Below are 23,185 nucleotides of genomic sequence, written 5' to 3' on the forward strand. Positions count from 1 at the left end.
AAGTGTTTGAAAGAATTCCAGAAGCCATGTCTTATGTGCAGTACATCAACCAGAAAAATTGGGGAGGGGTGTTTGAGGTGTCAGGGTACTGAAAGCTGCATTTTTATGTAATCCTACCCTTTTCTAGATACTTCATGGCAGCACACACACACACACACACACACACACACACACACAGGAGTAGAGCTTGTGGGATGGAGTTGTTTTCTATACTCTGACAAAAGTAAAGTAGGGGAATTTTATGGACATGGCTGCCTACCTGTTTTTCCCCCATATAGTTTTAAGAATGTGTTGAAATGTTCTCAATTATTAACCACTGCAAAAATTCTCACTTTCAAGGGTTAACATGATAAATTATTGCTGGAATCTGTTGTTACCTAATTTAGATAATGACTTGTTTAATGTATGCATGCATATTGCCTCCTGTGCTTGACAGCTAAAAGAATACCATTATTGTTTTCATAAACAAAGAGGAAAACCAAGAAGATTTAAATGGAAAAAAATACAAGGAAATTAGCTACTTGAGCTGTTTGGGACTGCAGTGGCAGAGAAATACCAATAAAAAATAAATTAAAAAATAAATTATTCCCAAGTATGTTTGGGAATAGGTCTGGCAAAATCTTGATGAAAAGGAGAGACAATAAGCTACCTTTGGGAGGAGCAATGCAGTTTTACATTAGTCAGACAGTGTGCAAACAAGGTTTTTACTCTTTAACAGGTCAACATCAAGAGGATGACCAGTTTGTAGTTATCAGTGACCCCTTTTTTCCCATGATGTCAAGATAGAAATATTTGACCTTCACTGGTCATTTGGCACTAGATCCATTCTCACATAGTTTCTTGGAAATCACAGAAAAGAACTCCAGAATGACATACACCAGCTCCTTCAGGGCTATCAGATGTAACTTGTTTCAGTCTGGAGACTTAACCTCTTTATGGTACCACAGTGCTTCCTAATCACCTTTTTATGTACCTAAAATCCCGTATCTGCTTAATTTCATTTGAACATAGAACCACAGTATCTTCTTTGGGAAGACCTCTGACACACAGTAGGAGTTGAAAAGCTATGTATGTTCCCTATCACTTCTTACTGTTCCATCATACTTACTGTCCCATCATACTCCCATCATACTAGCAGCACACTCATCCCTTTTTTTATATTGATAGAGGTAAAAGACCCCTTTTTGTTCCTCTTAGTTTCCCCTTTAATTCCTTTCTAACTTTCTGAAGTATGTGTAATAGCCCCTTGGCTATATAATAATGTTTATGGTGATATTAAAGACATAGTTGGGGATGTGAATGCTGTATCATTGGCTGAGAACCAAAATGCTTTTCAATATGTTAGACTGCTTGATGTAATATCGAAGTGAAAATTAATGTATCAAAGATAAAAGCTGTGTTTAATAGGGAGAATGCGGAAACCAATTGCAAGTTTTGCTCTGGAAGGACAGATGAAGTATATGAATTTGTGTAGAAGGTTTTATAAAAATAGTAATGTAGAAGGATAATTTTTAAAATGTGAAAATGCTGTTAGAACGTTAACATGAAGAATGTCTGTTCAAAGAAGTGAAAATGGCAATGTATAAGATCACGTTTTGTTATATGGAAATGAGAGTTGGGTCTGTTACCACAAACATTAAAGTAAATTGGATGCAGTGACAATGAGATACTTAAGAAGTGTGTGTGGCAAAACAAGAATAAATCATGTTAAGAATTCAATAAATATGAATTGAATACTAAAATGAGAGACAATACAAAAGACGTATCTAGCAATTTCCCCTATAGACAGAATTAATGAGGACAGTATAGTAAAACAAATGAAGAAAGAATGAATGGGTGAATGGAACAGTAAAAACTGAGAAAGTCAAGGCTGAATGAATTTCATAAGCTCCTACTCCTAAAAAAAGCAAGGAAGAATTTTAGTGGAAAAAAATGTATGAAGCAGTGATTTCTGGGGAAGGAATGATGAACTAAAGACAGCTCTGTTGAAAGAAGAGTAGACAAGTGTTGAGTGAAAAGCCAACTCTTTGTGATTCCTTTCTGCACAAAGAGAGGACTGTGATTGCCCACAAGTGTTCCAGACATATGTTCATGAGAGTACCAAAAAATAGGGCTCTGATGGGTTTAAAGCACTGGTAGATGAAAAAATGTCATTGTAGCCCAAACAGTGGTTCAAGATACAAGATACAGGGTTCACACACATCCTTTCAAAAACAACTTTGGAAGTTGTTTGTTAACTGCTTTTTAGATATTAGGAACTTCCATAATGGCAAGTTTTATTACTTTATTACTTGAGTATCCTTCAATCCTTAGTAAAAGAAATTTTATACAAGTACTTTAAAAAATTGTGGGGGGGGGGGGATAAACAGCAAAGTTATAAACAAACTAAGAATCAAAATGGATTTGAAATAAGATTTTGAAACTAATTTCAACAATCCTTCCTGTGGGATAATGCTGTTGTTTTGAATACTTTAAAAAACTGAGAAGATAGGATTTTGAAGGTTGAAAACTAGAAGAAATGAGAAAGAATGAAAGGTTGCAATTAAAGGAGAATGGCACTTAATTTTGACTGCAGGAAAATATAAGTGGATACTGTATACCATTGTAGAGAAATTGAATCTAAAAGGCTATCTCTATCACTTATTCAGTAGTCCAAGTAATCACCTTCCAATTTTATTTTTGAACAAACATTTTCTTGCCAGACAGTCTGTTTCAAAGACTACTAAGAGATGTGAATTCCATGGACTAGTTTACATGTTTAATTTCCATTTTTTAAATGAATAACTTATACTTTAATATAATAATAGACTTATGAATGATTTAATTGTTTACTCTGACATGAATATATAGGTTTGATTGTAAGAGTTCAATTAATAAAAATATGAATCCTCTATAGCAGCCATGTTAAACTGCCAGCCCGCGGGCCGGATGCATCACACTGAAACCGCGACCACCCCATTGCCAGCAATGAGGAAAAAGTCCTGATACATCGCGGGACATCACGTGATGTCACACGTTTGACATGCCTGCTTTATAGGAATTGCTTGCTTCTGTTTTGCATATTAATAATATGAAAAAAATAATAGGAGGGACAATTTATCAGACTAGAGTAAGAACCCTATAAGAATCCAAGATGCTCCAACCTCTCCCATCAAGGTTTGGAAGGCTGGAAGTCAGACTTTGGGACTTATGTTCCCAAGCCCTCTCTCTCTCTCTCTCTCTCTCTCTCTCTCTCTCTCTCTCTCTCTCTCTCTCTCTCTCTCTCTCTCTCTCTCTCTCTCTCTCTCTCTCTCTCTCTCTCTCTCTCTCTCTCTCTCTCTCTCTCTCCCTCTCTCTCTCTCTCTCTCTCTCTCTCTCTCTCTCTCTCTCTCTCTCTCTCTCTCTCGGAAAACTCTGGTTTTTCCCCTTACCACTGTACTTGATTACACGAATGGTTGCATCTCCATCTCCAAAAATAGTGACTGGTGTCAGGCGAACTTCATAAGCCTCAGGTTTGATGAGTTCTGTCAAGTTGTAAGTTATCAATTCTCCTTTCTGGATCTTCCCATTCACAGTAATTTCCTGTTCCCACCACCGTTGCTGTCCAGCCTAGAAGAAGACAAGAGAAAACAGGAGTTGATTTTTTTTTTCAGGAGACACAGGTCATCATGCAAACTCTTAGGATGACATATGCAAGAATAAACAAGCAAACATAAATATAGCTGAAATTATTAATTCTCATCAGACTTTGGTGATCTTATTTTTGAGAATGGAAATAAGACCACTGAATGACTTTGCCCTTTTAGTTTCTTTTTTTTTTCTCAATCAGGAATGAGAATACCAGATCTGAACCAGAACAACAACAATTGGTGTTGCACATGTATAGGAAAGGTTGAATTAAATATAAATAGATCAACAAGAGCCAAATATATTGTTTTTTTATGAAACACTCTTTGAAATAAATGGGGACCAAACAAATATGTTGGGAAATAGTTATCATCATTTTAGGTACAGTAAATTTACATACAAACCTATTTTTTGGTTTACAATTTTTTTATCTTCCTCCTGCTCTGTATTCCTTTTTTCATATTGTTCTACCTAACGTGAAATTTTCTCCTTATTTCCAATCTTATTACAAATAGAAGCATAAACATTGATTCAGAGCAGCAGTTTCTTTGTTCTATCAATGTTACTAGAAAATAAATGTGAGACAACCTATTCAATATTTTTCATATATTCTGAGAGTTCTTGGCAGTTTTTGTCTTTCAGTGATGGAATGTTCTCCTCAGTCTGATATAGGAAGAATACCAATGTAACTTATTATTATAGATTTACCAATAAAGAAAGAAATGGCTGTGTATGTATTTTTTAAAGAAATAAACCTATTCAGCAACTGTTTTGTTCCATGTAAATTTGTACAAGGAACCAAAAAGCAAGCCAGACAAAACAATTCCATTTGTCAAATTTGATCCATAAGAACAAAAGGCAGAGCCCATAAAATCTTTCCACTCCGTATCTTTTAATTGGAAGGATCACTCTATTGTTTAGAATACATTCTCCCTATCCCCATATAGATAGTACATCTCAAAGTTCATTTTGAAGATATGCATAATAGCATATATTGTAGATATTCAGTGTCAAGATATAAATGTGGCATTTCTAAATCCTTGGCAGCTTTTCCCCTGGACTTTCTTCTATACCTGCTTTCTTTAGCCCAACATTTTTCAGATATTTTGTACTACAGAACCCAGAATACATAGCCAGCATGACAATAGAACACTTGTAAAGGTTTCCAGATTTACACAAATTTACACAAATCTTATCAATAGCCACCCACCCTTCTCCAAATTACATAGGTTTCTTGGCCCATAGATTACTTTGTTCCTTCAACTGCTGTGTTTAATTGATATGCTTGCATTAACTCAACTTTTGATTCATCTAGCCCTGCCTTTCTCATGATGTGCTCTGCATATAAGTTAAATAGACAGGGCGACAGTACACACACACACACACACACACATATACACACATATATACACATACATACATATACATACATACATACATACATACATACTTGCTTCAAACTGCATTCAGGATTCTTCTAATTTTATGGGAAGACCCACCTTTGTTCAGCTGGATAAAAGTGTCCATTTATCAAGAGAGATCTGTACTCTATCTCTTTGTTTGCACCAAGCCACACCTGATTTGTGCCTCACAAGAGCTCTCATATAGTAAATCTGAACTTATCTCTTGCTTTAATACAAATGAAAAATGATTTAGATTCTATTTTTTTAGTATTTGGGGTATGATACTGCATCTATGATTAAGATTGATTTAAGTTAAAGGAATTCTGATTCTAGTTGAATCTTTGAACATGTCCCAATAATAAAAATTGTTTGATAGTTGAATGTTTATTTATTTGTTTGTCCTCCTTTCATTCTCATCTACAATGTACATGCTGTCGAACTTATAGAAACTCTGTGTGGCTTACAGAATGAGTATCAATAATTGAATACAATAATAAATGAATAAAATTATAAATAATCAAACACACTCACCCTTTGGAGTAACATGACTTTATTGATCCCCAAATGCCTTTCTGAATAGGTGTCCAAGAATGTTGTAAGAAGGGGTGGCATAGGGGGTTAAGCCATTCCAAAGGAGCAGGACCATCATTGAAAAGGGTTAAGCTCTTAGGTTTTCTGAAGGTAGATTATTTATTTACTTACTTGTATCCCACCTTTATTATTTTTGCAAATAACTCAAAGTGGCCAACATATCCATATCCTTTCTCCTATTTTCCTCACAACAACCTTGTGAGGTGGGTTGGTCTGGAAGAGATTGACAGGCTCAAGGTCACCCAGCTGGCTTTCATGGCTAATTTCACTCAGATATGGTGTAATGTAAGAGGTTAGAGAGTTCTTTGCTGGAGATGCTTAATTTAGTTTTGCCCTGCATCTTATGAGTCTTTCTATTTTTATTCCTTTATACCACGGTAAGTGAAATTATAGGATATTAAAAAATTTTCTCTGGCAGGGTCATTTTGGTACGAATATATTAACACCTCAGAGAATCTTTAATAAAGGTTGGTTGCAAATAACTGCTGTTAGAAATGTAATTCAGGAGTTCATTAATTCACATGGCCTGGACTTGTCCTATTATTCACCACTGCTGAAATCCACAGGACTGTTAACAAGGTTTTAGAGCAAGTGTTGTGGGTTAAGGATGTCTATTTTCTAACAGACTATGTGCTCAATATCTCAAATTTATCAAGAATTGTGAATTTTTGTGCATGGGTGATGACAAAAAAGATTAGTCCACAACACAGTGGGATAAATCATCACCAGATTTGCAGCAAAGAACTGTTGTAACAATATGATTTGCCTTTTCCACAAAAGGGCAAGAAAAGAAACTTGGACTAATCTCTTCAAACTGTTTTCCAGGTCCTTTTTTTTCCTATACAATTTTGAAGTTATATCATGAAATATACACGAGGGTTTTTGTTTGTTTGATGCACCCTTTAAACATAATTTTATACAAGACATAATTTGCAATATAAATTTTATTTAATGTGATATATTCATTTCTCTAATTGTGGTGCCTTAAAAAAATACATATTTTCAAAGACCTTAATTAGAAAGATAATCTTTTTCAGGCTATGGGTCACACTTGACCTTTCAATGATGTGCCATTGTTATCTACCCCAAACTGGTGAAACCAAGACAAAGAAATGGACTTGATCAAAACAAAAACTCAATTTTAATGTACTCTTAATAGATGCAATTAAAATTAATTAAATAAAATTATTCTCAACGTACTTAATTATTCCCTTCTGTCACACTGAATTATAGTACACTAGTAAGTTTTAAAAGCGATTTTTCTATCAGGTTATTGGTCTATATAATATCATAGAATTGGTAACACAGTGGCGACTAGGGCTGTGTAAACTATTTTGAGGGCCACTTCATCCAATCATCACTGTGCGCCTATTGCTCAGAGTGGCAAGGTGTTCCTTTTTCTTTGAAAGCTGAGAGTGGTGTCAGGCTCAAAAAACTTAGAAAGACATGTTATGATTCTTCCAAGCAGATGCCTAGCCAGAATCTTACCCAACTAAAGCATGCTAACACCCCATAAATATTTTGGGAACTAGGGAGAGCCATCTTCACCCTCTTTCTCTCACACAAACTACCTGAATTGAATCGTCATTTGCTTCTCTGAAATGCACTCTCCCCTACTAGGAATCCAGATTACATTCAATTACATCTGGCTACTCGAAAGCCCTTCTCTGATCTTCTGAAGCAGGCACAAAGCATACTTCTGCTGAGCTTGTTGCTTTATAAAATGCCTCTCGGAAGTTTACATGGCTTTAGTAGGGATGGCTCCAGTTAAATAGAAGTATGGCTATATACAATACATGGCAATATTATTCTGGATGAAAAATAAATCAGACAGAAAAAATAGGTGATTAGAGACAACAACAACAAAAAAAGGGCCAAGACTTGAAATGCATTCAACTCAACTCTTATTATTATACATACCCTTATTATTACATGTGCCTTTAGCTATTTAAAAATATGGCCTTTTGCTCAAAGTTTCCAAAAGGCACACACAGTTCATCACAAAGTGATTGTGATTATCTATAACAATGTAGTACTCAGGAAATCTATTAACATGTTATCTGCTCATGAATAAGGGATCAGGTGGGATTGCTGCTACTGTACCAGCCTCCCTGCTATATGACAGCTTCCAGGGCTGGAGTTTCCCAGGCTTATATATATAACTTGCCATCCCTGGTGGTGGGGTTGGAGGTAGCCCAGGATTTCACGGAAACCATGACTTCCATGAACCTGTCCCAGGTTATCCAGGGCCCAAATAGGAATAGTAGTCACACACTCAATGTGGTGTTCTTTGGATTAGCGTGAGGCAAGACCAGGAGACAGCAGGCACGGTTCTCAGATGTTTATTAATGGGAAGCACCGGCTTGAAAACACCGCCGGGACTCCCTGCTATTTATACACAAACTTGTACAAGTGATAACCAATAACAGTGCGGCGTTCTCCCACTGCGTGGCAGCGGCCAATCAGGTGCGGCTAGCTGTTGACAGCCATGAGCTGTCAACGAGCTGCGCCTTCGACCAGCTGGTAACATTTGATAGCTTGGTCGCTACTGAGCATGCGCAGCCCCCGGCAACCTGACAGCTGTCATTGAGCTGCGCCTGTGCGGCTGCTTTGACAGCTGTCATGGTCAGCCGGTCGCCGCGTCTGCGTGGTGGTGAGCAGCAGCCCGTTTGACAGCTGGTTGCCTTCTGGGGAAAGAAGGCATGGTAAAAATTGAGGAGCCCCAAGAAGGCTTGTAGCTCCGTCTTGTTTTTTGGGCGTGGGGCTGCTTTGATAGCCTGAATCTTGGAATCTGTGGGGTGGATTCCTTGGGCATCGATTCTGTAGCCCAGGAATTTGGTGGCTGGAACCCCTATGGAACATTTTTCCTTTTTTAATTTAAGGCCAGCGGTGCGGAACCTGTGCAGCACCTCTTGCAACCTTTCTGCCAGAATTCCCTCGGTCTCCCCTGCAATGAGCACATCATCAAGTAGGGGCAGACTCCGGGGATTCCTTTGAGAGTTTTTTCCATGGCCTCCTGGAAAATGCCAGGTGCCACAGCGATGCCAAATTGCAGGCGGTTAACTTTGAACACCCCACGGTGGGTGACAATAGTTTGAGCATCTGCTGTCTCTTTGGAGACCGGCAATTGCAAGAACGCGTGCGCCAAATCAAGCTTTGCAAAAATGGTGCCTGACTGGATAGCTGACAGGACATTTTTGACAGCTGGGACCGGGTAGGCGTGGGGGTTTAAAGCTTGGTTGAGGGTCGCTTTATAGTCCATGCAAATACGGACCCCCCCATTGGGCTTTACTGGGGTGACTATGGGGGTTTCCCATGTGCCTCCATCTGTCAGTTCTAACACCCCAAGTTTAACTAGTCTGTCTAGTTCCTCTTCGATTTTGGACTTGAGGGCAAAGGGGACCCTTCTAGCTTTTATCCTGACAGGCAGAATTTCAGGGTTCAGTTTTAGGTCTACCAGGGGTCCACTGTACTTGCCTAGGGTCCCGTCGAACACGTCTGCATACTGGTGGCAGACGGTTTCTAAGGGTCGGGACTGTATCTGGTTAATCCCAACGATTTTTATGCCCAGGGCCTCAAACCAGTCGAGGCCAATGAGACTGGCACGCCTCCCTATGGTAATTTGGGCAGTGAGTTCCCCGTGGAACTGCTTGTAATCAACCCTGAGTTTAGTTTTCCCCTTCAGTTTGATGGGGGCTCCCTGGAAGTAAGCAAGCAGAATTTGCGAGGGAATTAGGGGGAAGTGGCGTTGCAGCGGCGTGCAATTCCCGGAAGTGTGTCCCATGATATGATGGAGACTGAGGACCCTGAGTCCACCTCCATCTCGCATGGGACTCCCTGTAATTGAACCTGGATTTTTAGTTTGGGCCTGAGGTGGTTGATGAGTAAAGGCACTCACTCCATGACGGCCACCCTGGTGTCATCAAAATGAAGGCACTTGCCCGCAGCTACTTCTGGTGGCCGGGCCTGGATAAGGGCATTGAGAAACACGTAGCCGGCTGCTACATGTGCCAACAAACGAGACACAACATTCTTGTCAGAGCAGAGCCTAGATGACCTGGAATTTGTGGACTTGTTGTTGGCCCCCTGTCAGATCACAGTCTGGTGGCAATGAGTTTCTCAAGAGCTGTACCACCCGCAGGGAGGCAGGACCAATTAGATTGGTCCACCCCTGGTGACTAGTTGACCCAGATGGGAGTTATAACTGCAGATCTCCTGCACAGTCTGGCCAAGCTCTTAGTCACTGTTTGGAATAGGAAGGTGACTGAGGCTCTGGATAGGATTGCGCCCATGTAACCTTTCCTCACCCATAGACCTGTCTGTCCTGAGAGGGATGAAACGGAGGAAGAGGCATCTAGAGCACTGCTGGTGGAAAACAAGGGATGGATTTGATTGAATACAGGTAAAAGCTGCCACTAAGGCCTATTTCATACTGGGAAAGGTAGAGACTGAGGTCCACCTGAAGGTGCAAGCTGAGGAACTTGCAGATTTTCTGGAAGACAAAATTGCTCACATTTGTTCCCAGCTAGTTGCTGAGGTGGTTGCTGGTCTGCTGGAGGTCCCTGGGGCAGGTTCTTGCCCTTTTATCTGGGAATGGTTTGACCTTGTTGCTCCTGAGGAAATGGACAGAATCCTAGGGAGTATGCATGCAAGCATCTGTGTTTTAAACCCATGCCTCTTCTGGCTTGTGAAAGCTTCCCCGGAGGTGACATACAGGTGGACTCTGGCAGTGATTAATGCTTCCTTATAGGAGAGGGTAGTGTCCCAGCACTTGAAGGAAACTGTGGTCTGCCCTTTTCTCAAGAAGCTATTGCTGGTTTCCACCCTGTTGGATAATTTCTGACCTGATTCCAATCTTCCCATTTTGGGGAAGGTTGTTCAGAAGGTGGTTGCACAGCAGCTCCAAAGGTTTCTGGATGACAACAATTATCTAGACCCCTACCAGTCAGGATTCAGGCATTGATCACATGTTTTGATGGTCTGTGATGAGAATGGGATGGGAGTAGTGCATCTCTCCTTGCTGTATTTGACCTCTTGTTGGGATGGAGCCCATTAAATGGGGGTATGAGTGTGTGATTTTATTTCCTGTAAGCCACCTTGAGCTGCTGTGAGCAAGTAGGTGGCAATATACATTTTCCAAATAAATAATTTTCCAGATAAATAACAAAGATCAGAGATGCCCATTTCATTAACAATTGGATAAAAAAAAATCACATCAGGAGAAAGTGTGTTTTATAGCCAACTTTCCTTTATCCATTCCTAGTTAGGAATGGACGTTTTATAAGAATGAATCCTTTTCATTTTCCATCTGAATTTATACAGGTTTAGTTAGTTCACATTTTCAATAGGTATGCTGAAATAGGCACTTTCAAAGTTAGATGATATAATTCATTTTTTTTCAAAAAAAATGCACAGAGAGCTGTACACAGTTGTACAAAAATGTGGATATGATAGCAAAATATAAGTAAAATAGATTATATAAGAAGAAATGTACTCGTACAGAACTTGTTATGTACAAAAATGGTTATTACATTTGGAGAACTGTACATATCATGGTATATGAGCGTTTATTCAGACTTCTTGGTTGACTGATTTCCTGTAAAAATGAAAGTAAAGCAAGCTTTAAGCCATAAAAATGAGACAAAAAATTGGCAAAAATTAGCCCATTCCTAATATTTCTCCATGACTATTGGGATCCATAATAAATAATGGTGGCATCTCTATTTATTTATTGAATTTATTTGCTGCCCATCTTATAGCAAATGACTCTCATGCCATAAAAACAATAATTAGATCCTAAAGGATGAAATTCCTCATATTCCAAACTGCAATACAAAAGTTTACAACCTCCTACACTTTACTCTGGTAAGGTATTATAAGTAAATCTTGAAAATATTCAGGTTTTTTTTTTCCTATGATGATGTCTTTACAAAACAAAATCAAAGAGGAGTTGTTTGGAGTTCTTTCTCAAGGAATGTTCTTTTCTTACCTGCTCCCTCCCTTAACAGCTCATTCATCCTTTCCCAGGGTTAGATTGTATCACAAGGTGGACCATGTTACTGGACTTATTTCCCTAGAATGTTTGTTGGTGTGAGGTTGCAATTGTACAACTGAAACATCACCTGAGGCTTTGAACATGCATTTGGGACCCTCATTTTGTCTTTTTTGATAGACCACTTTGATCTCCAAAAAAACTGCTTCTGAGCTACCCAACTGAAGAGGATTTATCCCCAGAAGTAATGGTTTGTGACATACGCTGCTACTTACAGTATATGTTGCATTAAGAGACAAGAACAAGCTATGTATCAACTGTCACAGTCCCAAGGGGTGGGTAAGATGAGGGGGCAAAGACATCAAATTTATCCTTCCTTCTAAATCACATCTGTTACCATCCCTTTCCTAACCCTACCTCTGAAGATACCATTAAAATAACATTGAAGAATGTGATGAATGCATTTTACCTGTACAATACTGAAAAAGGAACAGATGTTATAATGGGAAACAGCATTATGTAAACAGGAATGAAAATGGTTGCCAATCCTATTTTTCCCCCAAAGATTTCTAACAATTGGATGCATACATTCACCCATTCCAACCTCCCTCTGGCATATTTCCAGTTTACCCTTTTTTAAATAAATGTATTCCATCACCAGAACATCTGCTATCAAAATAAACAACATAATGGTAGAAAATTTCCAGAGACTTGTTGCTGTCATAGTCTTGGGCACAATTTTGAGAAGAACCAAAATACTAAGGGCTGTGAAAATGTACTGGCTTAGTTTAGGATAATGGTTCAAAGTCACAGCAACTGGCAGCATCAAGTCAACCTTGGCTGATCAACCAAAGTTTAAAGGAGATCAAACCTAGTACTAGGAGAGGAAATCATCAGGAAATATTAGAGTAATAAACTCGACTGTGAAGTGCAAACCTGTGAAGTCTAAGTCTTTCCTAAAGGAAGTGAACCACTTTTGATGTGTTGAAAAGGTAAAGGTGTAGACATGTCCTTAAAGCCCCATCTGATTTTAGGAAGATCTCTAACAATTGGATGCATACATCACATGTGCTTCTAGCTTTTTCCTCCCATAATCAATACCCCTTTTCACAAGCTAGTTTCTTTGCACATTTTTAAATGTGTTCCCTGTCTTATTCATGCCATCAGATTCTTCATTCAGTCAGATGCTTCAGTCCAAATACTTCAAGCAAAGTTGAGACTGGAGTCTTTATTGAATACAAATATCAATTTGGCCCTGAAATTTCTGTGCTATTCTTGTGAGTCCTCAAGGTTTGAAAATCAAATGTATCAGAGTTTGTTGAGGATCTCAACATTTGTTTAGGAGTTCAATTCTAAGCACTGGTCTTGACATTTAAAGATTTAAAGGAAATATGAGGCACCCCTTTCATAAATACAAGACTGCTTGCACACTGAGATAGAAAAACAGAAAACCACATCAAACAAAAAAAGAGCAAAAAGACAAAACACCTCCCCATCAGCAATCAATCAATCAATCAATCAACCAGATTAACATAAATTAACACCAAGATTAACAATAGATCAACAGTCAAGAAGTATTCAATGCTGAAAAAAGTGAGGTTCTACATTTAGGCAAGAAAAACCAAATGCACAGGTATAGTATAGCTGGTACCTTGATCAATAGTAGCAACTGTGAAATGGATCTTGGAGTCCTAGTGGAAAATCACTTAAATATGAGCCAGCAGTGTGCTGCAGCTGCCAAAGAAGCCAACACATGCACTAATAGAAGATACCCAGGAGATTTTAAGGACTTCCTCTGCTTAACAACAGCAGCTACTGACTGGATCTCCAAACTCGACATTAAATTCTGAAATGTTATTTCTGTTTTCCTCTTAGGTTTTATAATTGCTTCTTTTAAAAAAATGTTTTAACTGTTCTAACTTGTAAATATGAAGTGCTTTTAATTCTGTGTGTGACCACTAAATAAATAGTGCTAGGCTGCATTAACAGAGGGATAGAATCAAGATCACAGGAAGTGTTAATGCCACTTTACAATGCCTTGGTAAGGCCACACTTGGAATACTGCATCCAGTTTTGGTCACCACGATGTAAAAAAGATATTGAGACTCTAGAAAGAATGCAGAGAAGAACAACAAAGATGATTAGAGGTCTGGAGGCTAAAACATATAAGGAACGATTGCTGGAATTGGGTATGTCTAGTTTAATGAAGAGAAGGACAAGGGGTGACATAATAGCATTCCAATGATAGAGTTCAAATATCTCAGCGGTTGCCACAAAGAAGAGAGAGTCAAGCTATTCTCCAAAGCACCTGAGGGCAGGACAAGAAGCAATAGATGGAAACTAACCAAAGAGAGAAGCAACCTAGAATTAAGGAGAATTAATTAATCAGTTGGGTTGGGCTGAAACTTAACATTAAGAAAACCAAGATCATGGCAGCTGGCCCTCTCAATTCCTGGCAAATAGTTGGGGAAGAAATGGAGGTAGTGACAGATTTTATTTTCCTGGGTTCCAAGATCACCGCAGATGGGGACTGCAGCCAAGAAATTAAAAGACACTTGCTCCTGGGGAGGAAAGTGATGGCAAATCTAGACAGCACACTAAAAAGCAGAGACATCACCCTGTCAACAAAAGTGTATATAGTCAAGGCTTTGGTCTTCCCAGTTGCAATGTATGGCTGTGAAAGTTGGACCATAAGAAAGGCTGAGCGCCAAAGAATTGAGGCCTTTGAACTATGGTGCTGGAGAAGAGTCCTGCGAGTCCCTTGGATTGCAAGGCATTGAAACCAGTCAGTCCTAGAGGAGATCAACCCTTGAAATTGAAACTCAAATACTTTGGCCACCTAATGAGAAGGAAGGACTCACTGGAGAAGAGCCTAATGCTGGGAAAGATTGAGGGCAATAGAAGAAGGGGACAACAGAGAACAAGGTGGCTGGATGGAGTCACTGAAGCAGTAGGCGTGAGCTTAAATGGACTCCAGAAGATGGTAGAGCACAGGAAGGCCTGGAGGAACATTCTCCATGGGGTCGCAATGGGTCAGACTCGACTTCGCAGCTAAGAACAACAATCAGTAGAACAACCTGCCTTCAGAAACTGTGGATGCTCCAACACTGGAAGATTTAAGAAGAGACTTGACAGCCATTTTTCTGAAATGGTATAGGGTTTCCTGCCTGAGCAGGGGGTTGGACTAGATGACCTCCAAGGTTAGGTGGGAAGTAAAGAGAGTCATATTTATGTATGTATGTATGTATGTATGTATGTATGTATGTATGTATGTATGTATATATGAAATTTATATGCTACCCATCTCCCTGATATGGCAACTCTGGTTGGTTATGTCAGTTATGTCAGAAAGAAAAGAGAATTGAGGAAAAATCTGAACGTTTGCTGGTTCCAATGAAGACCAAGAACTCATTCTGTTAAAATAAGCTGGCTTGCTGTTTAGAGCAAAAATGTTCTATCAGTTGCTTGAAAAACAATTGCAATGAATATATTCTCAAAGAGAAAAAAAACATAAGTGCTTGGAAAAAAGTGAAAACAAAAAACAGAAAAAAGTATATTATTATACATTAATAGTTAGAATCCTATCTATACTTATATAATATAAACATTATTCAAGCATATATACACTATATATGTATATGTGTATAAACCTTATGCGGTGATACACATGAAGGATATAGCTACTCTTTTTTCTTCCTTTTAATTTGTCTTTCCTCATTAACTGGTAATTTTATTTTCTGTAAAAATATTCTCGGAGTTGAAGAACCCCACAGAAATTTTGAATAGAGCTGGAAGGGACCTGGGAGGTCTTCTAGTCCAGCGCTCTGCTCAAACAGGAGGACCTATACCATCTCAGACAAGTGACTGTCCAGCCTCTTCTTAAAAATCTCCAGTGATGGAGCGTCCACAATTTCTGGAGGCAAGCTGTTCCACTGGTTAATTGTCCTCACTGTCAGGAAGTTTCTCCTTAATTCTAGGTTGCTTCTCTCTTTGATCAGTTTCCGACCATTGTTCCTTGTCCTGCCCTCTGGTGCTTTGGTGAATAACATGACCCCTCTTCTTGGTGGCAGCCCCTCAAATACTGGAATCCTGCTATCATGTCTCCCGTATGTCAACTTTGAAAATGAGCGTGGCTGCAGCCATTTTCCCTACTCATTTTTGGTGGACACATAGCACAGAGGGAAGGGGGTTTACCAGATGCTTTGCTACAGTAAACAAACTTTCTCCCATGGGAACCAAGGTCATCAGCTGCTCCTGGGACTGCAGGCTGGGTGTTCGTAAAAAGCCTGCCAAGAAGATGTATTGGGCAATGTAGTAGCTTGCATAGCTTTAGGGGTGGGATTTCTTAACTTTGTATTGGGGATTGTTATGTGTCTAGTGGACCAGAGGAATGCTGTAGATATAATTTACTTGGACTTCAGTAAGGCATTTGATAAAGTAGATCACTACCTACTACTTGATAAGATAGAAAAATGTGGGTTAGATAGCATCACCACCAGATGGATTCGTAGCTGGCTGACAGGTCGTACTCAGCGTGTGTTCCTCAATGGAACTGCATCTACATGGAAGGAAGTGTGTAGTGGGGTGCCCCGGGGCTCTGTTCTGGGCCCAGTGCTCTTCAACATCTTCATCAACGATTTGGATGAGGGGATAGATGGGGAACTCATCAAATTTGCAGATGACACCAAGCTGGCAGGAATAGCCAATACTCCAGAAGATAGGCTTAAGATACAGGAGGATCTGGACAGACTCGAACACTGGGCACTATCTAACAAAATGAAATTCAATGGTGAAAAAAGTAAGGTTCTACATTTAGGCAGGAAAAATCAAATGCACAGGTATAGTATAGGTGGTATCTTGCTTGATAGTAGTAACTGTGAGAGACAGTTAGTGGACAATCACTTAAATATGAGCCAGCAGTGTGCTGCAGCTGCCAAAAAAGCCAACACAGTGCTAGGCTGCATTAACAGAGGGATAGAATCAAGATCACGTGAAGTACTAATACCACTTTACAATGCCTTGGTAAGGCCACACCTGGAATACTGCATCCAGTTTTGATCACCACGATGTAAAAAGATGTCGAGACTCTAGAAAGAGTACAGAGAAAAGCAACAAAGATGATTGGGGGACTGGAGGCTAAAACATATAGGGAACGGTTGCTGGAATTGGGTATGTGTAGTTTAATGAAGAGAAGGGTGAGGGGTGACATGATAGCAGTGTTCCAATATCTCAGGGGCTGCCACAAAGAAGAGAGAGCCAAGCTATTCTCCAAAGCACCTGAAAGCAGGACAAGAAGCAATGGATGGAAACTAGTCAAGGAGAGAAGCAACCTAGAACTAAGGAAAAACTTCCTGACAGTTAGAACAATTAACCAGTGGAACAGCCTGCCTCCAGAAGTGGTGAATGCTCCAACACTGGAAGTTTTTAAGAAGAGACTGGACAGCCATTTGTCTGAAATGGTATAGGGTTTCCTGCCTTAGCAGGGGGTTGGACTAGATGACCTCCAAGGTCCCTTCCAACTTATTATTATTATTATTATTATTATTATTATTATTATTATTATTATTATTATTATTATTATTATTATTATTATTATTATTATTATTATTCAGACTTGGTTTCACTTTTGACGTGCCACTAATTTGTATCAATAAACAAGTTCTTGGAGGAAATTGCAAGCCTTGGAGTTCTGCTTCATTTGTCTCTGTCGGAACCATGACACCCTATTTCTTCTTTTCTTTAGACTAGCCATTCTTCAAAGAATCTTTTTCACAAAATATATTTCAGATATATGAACTGAATTCCTCTTAGCATATAAATTAATCTGGAAGCAATATTCAATCTGAGTGCTCACCTTTCCTCAAAGGTTGAGATTTAATAACTCCCATCTATCAATAACTGAAGAAACCTCTCTCCATATTTTATTTATATTGCATGCTACTTAGTTATACTTTTTGGTATGCACATCTTTAGATATTTATTGGATTTGGTAGAAATATGGAATTATTATTCCTTAAATGAATGGGTAACCATATTTTCACACTATTGGCATCAATTCTGATTTGGACCAGTTAATAGAGTAACCTGCTATTTTATTAAAGACATCTGTCATTTGAATCAACACTGGAATAGTGGAATGAATAGAATAGAATAGAATAGAATAGAATAGAATAGAATAGAATAGAATAGAATAGAATAGAATAGAATAGAATAGAATAGAATAGAATAGAATAGAATAGAATAGAATAGAACCAATTTGTATTCAGCTGAGTTATCTACTATCTCCCTTTGTTGTCCAATAGCAAAGTCAAAAGTTCCATGTAGATATTAAAAAGCAGGGATGAAAATGGACATCCTTATTTAGTTCTTCTAAATAGTGGGAAAGTAGCAGAGAACATACCATTAATGTTTACTTTAGATGTGGGTGACTAATGTAAGATCTTGATCCTTTTTATGAATGTCAAAGGAAATCTGAACCTGTTTAATGCATAAAATGTCTTTGTTTCTTTTTTCGGTTACTATTTCAAAAGCTAAATAAATAAATAAATAAATAAATAAAACCTTTGCTTGAAAAACAAAACAGATGTAAAATCTATTTAGAAGAGACAAATGGGTAAGATTTTATCTCATTCTATTTCTTAGTTGTCCAATTTAAACTACATTCAATTTCACTTTCACACTTGTTTTTAAGAACAAAATAGGCACAAATGTTTATGCTGAACTTCATGCATATTTTTCTTAATATGCACACTTTTATCTGCTTTTTTTCCTATCAGATCTGCCTCCATGAAAGCAATAGGCTCTAAGATAATGCATTTTTGTCTGCTCTTTTCTCTTAACTTGTACGCTTCTGAATATATTTTTTATTGAAAAACATACTTCTAAACAATGACATACAACTGTTGATTTCTCCCTCATTTCTAATCTTTATTATGACAATTTATTCCTTTTCTTAGGGTTGTATCTTTCTCATTGTTTTTCAACTAATTCCATCATTCTTCTCTGCTAACTGCTGTGTATGTGTCACAAAGGAAGAAAGGACATAAAACTAACACTTGTGTATTTGTAGAGTATGAGTGAATATAGAATACAGGCAGAATTTGACTTACCACCATGCATTTAGCAACCATTCAAAGTTACAATGGCACTGAAAACAGTTACTTACAACTAGACCTTACACTAATAATAGTTCTAGCATTCCCACAGTCATGTGGCAATTCAAATTCAGTGTAGAGAAAAGCATGGTTTTACACTTGGGGAAGAAAAACCAAATGTACAGGTACAGATCAGATGAAACTTGGCTCAATAACAATAACTGCGAGAAGGATTTTGGAGTCCTGGTAGACAATCACTTAACTTTGAGCCAGCAATGTGTGGCAGCAGCCAAAAAAGCCAAGACAATTGTAGGCTGCATCAATAGTGGGACAGAATCAAGATCACGTGAAATGTTAGTATGCATTATAAGGCCTTGCTAAGACCACACTTGGAATGCTGCATCCAGTTTTCGTCGCCATGATATAAAAAAGATATTGAGACTCCAGAAAGAGTGCAGAGAAGAGTAAATGAGATGACTGGAGGATGGAGGCTAAAACATATAAAGAATGGTTGCAGGAATTGAGTATGTCTAGTCTAGAGAAAAGAAGGACTAGGGGTGACACGATAGCAGTGTTCCAATGTTTGGGATTGAAACTAAACATTAAGAAAACCAAGATCATGGCATATGGTGCTCTCAATTCCTGGCAAATAGATGGGGAAGAGATGGAGGTAGTGACAGATTTTATTTTCCTGGGCTCCAAGATCACCGCAGATGGGGACTGCAACCAAGAAATTAAAAGATGCTTGCTCCTGGGAAAGAAAGCCATGGGAAATCTAGAAAGCACACTAAAAAGCAGAGACATCACACTGCCAACAAAAGTGCATATAGTCAAGGCTATGTTCTTCCCAGTTGCAATGTATGGCTGTGAAAGCTGGACCATAAGAAAAGATGAGCATCAAAGAACTGAAGCCTTTGAACTATGGTGCTGGAGAAGACTCCTGCAAGTCCCTTGGACTGCAAGGCAATCAAACCAGTCAGTACTAGAGGAGATCAACCCTGACTGCTGTTTAGAAGGCCAGATCCTGAAGCTGAAACTCAAATACTTAGGCCACCTAATGAGAAGGAAGGACTCACTGGAGAAGAGCCTAATGCTGGGAAAGGTTGAGGGCAAGAAAAGAAGGGGATGACAGAGAATGAGGTGGCTGGATGGAGTCACTGAAGCAGTAGGCGTGAGCCTAAATGGACTCCAGCAGATGGTAGAGGACAGGAAGACCTGGAGGAAACGTTGTCCATGGGGTTGCGATGGGTCAGACATGACTTCGCAACTAACAACAACAACAACAACAATGTTTGGGAGGCTGCCATAAAGAAAAGGAGGTCAACTTATTTTCCAAAGCACCAGAAGGTAGGACAAGAAACAATGGATGGAAACTAACCAAGGAGAGAAGCAACCTAGAAGAGAAATTTCCTGACAGTGAGAACCAGTGGAATGGCTTGCCTTCAAAAGTGGTGGGTGCTCTCTCACTGGAGGCTTTTAAGAAAAGACTGGATATCCATTTGTCTGAAATGATATAGGGGCTCCTGCTTGAGAAGGGGGTTGGACTATCTCCAAAGTCCCTTCCAACGATGATGATATCAACATTTGAGTGCTTGGCACGCAGCATGCATTTATGATAGTTGCAGTGTTCCGGGTTATGTGAATAGCAGTTGCAACAAGTAAAATCAAAGGGAGAAGCCAGATTCACTTTATGACTGCGATTCCTCTAACTATGGGAGTGACAAAGAGTCATAGAATTGGCAGGACTCATTTAACAACTGCCTTGCTTGGCAATGGAAATTCTGGACCCAATTGTTGTCATAAATTGAGCACTATCTACATTGATATGTGAAAAATATCCCACACTTTTACAATCTGCTCAACTCTACAATACTTACATATCAGAACATTCTTTTAGGTACTAATTTTACAACATTTTCACTGGATGGGTTGGAATGAGCAACCAAATGTTCCTAATTTGTTTCTATGACAGTTTATTTTAAAAAAAATATTCAGGAAAAAAAACCCCTTTTGTGAATAATGCAGCTGCAGCAAGGGAATAGTGTTGGAGGAAGGTCTCTCTGAAATTTAAGATTTGAAATTTCATAACTTGCTAGCTTATCAGAATCACTTGACATATGTTCTTTCAACAACAGCTATGAGACTGACATGAGATGTTTAAGAATTCCAAGAAAGAATCAGATGATTCATCTCTGATGGAATCTGGAGTGCTTTTTACTCATGGCTAAACAGATGCAAGTCTCAGTGGGAAAGGAAATACTGGCATTTATCTGAGTGCAGGACAGGTTAGGCTTCTCCAGCATTGCTCTAATTATCCTCTTGTTTGTATGATGACCCAGCATGCCTAAGTAATTCAGTGATTGCTTCTTCTGCATTGCATAGTGCATTGTGGTATAAATTTACAAGCTTTTTATTCATATTTCCATATATGAATGTTTGTTTAACCAGGAAGCCAAAGGAAAGGGACAAGAATAATTTATTGGTGAGATACCCATCCTCCTGTTTCCAACACATTCCAACTGCTAGGAAGACTTGATTGGCTATCTTTCCAAGGGCTTTGGGTTGAAGAATCCATTTTTTTTGATATCTTCCCACTAATCAAGACATAACTAGTGCAATTTACAATTTATTCATTAGATCATTATTTCTCCAGAAGGTCCCAGGAAAGGTCAGGTGCTTTCAGGAAAATATTATTAAAGGTTTGTATTTGATTGCTTGTCTGCTTGTCCTTCAGATATCAACTAGCTGACTTGTGCATGAAAAATAAAAGCTTCTTATTTCAACCCTTGAAGCTGTTCTATGTATGACATGCCTAGACTGTGGTTCAGCAAGGTGGGGGAAATATTTGCATGGATGAAAAGACAGGGGACAGACCTAATAAATAATTGAAACAAAAATATTAAGATGTCCCCCACTTCTGGCAAATTGATTGGGCATTTTCAGTCGGATGAGTAAGAGTGCATTATGAAGATTTATTTAGGGCAAGAATGAAATTGTCTTGGTAGTAATATCTGTCCACACTTCTCCTGGCATGATGATATATAACAGTAGTGTTAATTTCCAAAGGGGTTTTGTGGCAGAATTAACTGTAAGCAATCCCACTATTACTTTGGGAGAAGAAGCCATTAATGTTTAGGGCTTGTGTTGAAACATGCCTAGTGGCAATGTGGCCAGAATTCAGAAAACAATATCTTTTCCTTCTCAATTTGACTTGCTTGAACATGTCTGCTTGTGGTTTTGAAGAAACAGCAACAGCCCTAAAGGTAAAGGTAGGAATCTGATATTTATAGAATGCTACTAACTTTCTGCAATTTATTGTAATTTTGTCATGCTTCTCAAATGCTATATTCCAAAACAATTCATACTGATACGGATGGACTTGCAGATATTTTTTTTAAAAGAACTCATGTTTTATTAACTAATAAGAAAGTCCAAAGAGATCTCTCTATAGTTCTGAAAATAGCATTATACACAGGGTTCTTCTTGGAGAAGGGACATACCCACAAAATGATCCTCCCCAAATAGAATGCAACTGTTTTGTGAAACTGATCATCATCAATATCCCTCACCATTTTCCCCTTAAGTTTTGCATTCTCTGATTTTTCTTATTCTTTTCCCCAAGGCCCCATTTCCCTTTCCCATTATGCAATGTTTCATTTTCCTTCTTAGTAATAAATAGAAGCTGTTCACTACTGGAGGCAAAAAACAAGCACCCCCATAGTGCTTGCTCGTCTCTTCTTTCATAGTTGTACTAAAATGCAGAACATTCAAATCCCACTTTTACGTATGAAGATGTTTGCTTTATTGCACTTTATGGATTATTAACCAAACAATCTGCAGGTTTCATACTACATTAATTTGGCAATGATCAAGCTCATGTGGAAGCCATCTTATACATTAATTTACATCACAACCAGCCAGCACAAAAGCTTTGCTCTTGCTTCTTGATCTGTTTGAGTGGATGCTGAGGATTTGTAAGTATGATAAAAAAAGCTTGCAGGATAAATTAAGGTTGCATTTTACTTTTTCATGAGCGTCTGGTTTTGTTAATATTAAACTAAAGAGTTCACAGAAAGACAAAAACAAAGCATCCATGCTATTCGAAACACGGAGAATATCATGACCACCTTAAAAAAGAAAGAAGTAGCTGCAATGAATAGTAGGGAAACTCACTTCAGACAGTTTTTATTTTCTCTGGGAATTCAGCTTTAGCACATAGTCTGAAGATCCTATACTTCCATCTCTAAGGACTTCATAATTTTGGTCCATCATGAGAGGCAGGTTTCAGGTCCTGTCAGCCAAGGACTTTTATCTGTTGGGACCTAGGAGGAAAGTTTTTTCTTCCATTGATGTCAACTTGTGGAAGATCATCCCCCTGAGATTATACTGGACCACTGTTGCCTTCTGGGCAGCCTTCTAAAAAGGGCTGGGGATCCCATGGTAGAGTAGATCTTGTTTGATGGCCATATGGCAATTAACTGGATAGAATATTTGTATGT

The 23,185-nt window shown here is 38.7% G+C and overlaps 1 protein-coding gene across 1 annotated transcript in view; it reads right to left on the reverse strand.

Annotated features, from left to right (window-relative positions):
* The window catches only part of MDGA2 (MAM domain containing glycosylphosphatidylinositol anchor 2), a gene marked incomplete at both ends in the record, with an annotated part of 586,749 nt that overhangs the window by 48,289 nt on the left and 515,275 nt on the right, over positions 1-23,185 (reverse strand). Inside the window, one exon of the mRNA XM_081314870.1 lies at positions 3,411-3,588. Within this exon, the coding sequence (XP_081170996.1) occupies positions 3,411-3,588 (178 nt within the window). The remainder of the gene's footprint in view (positions 1-3,410; positions 3,589-23,185) is intronic.

This window comes from Vipera berus (assembly GCF_964194415.1).
Source record: "Vipera berus genome assembly, chromosome: 1".
NCBI lineage: Eukaryota > Metazoa > Chordata > Lepidosauria > Squamata > Viperidae > Vipera > Vipera berus.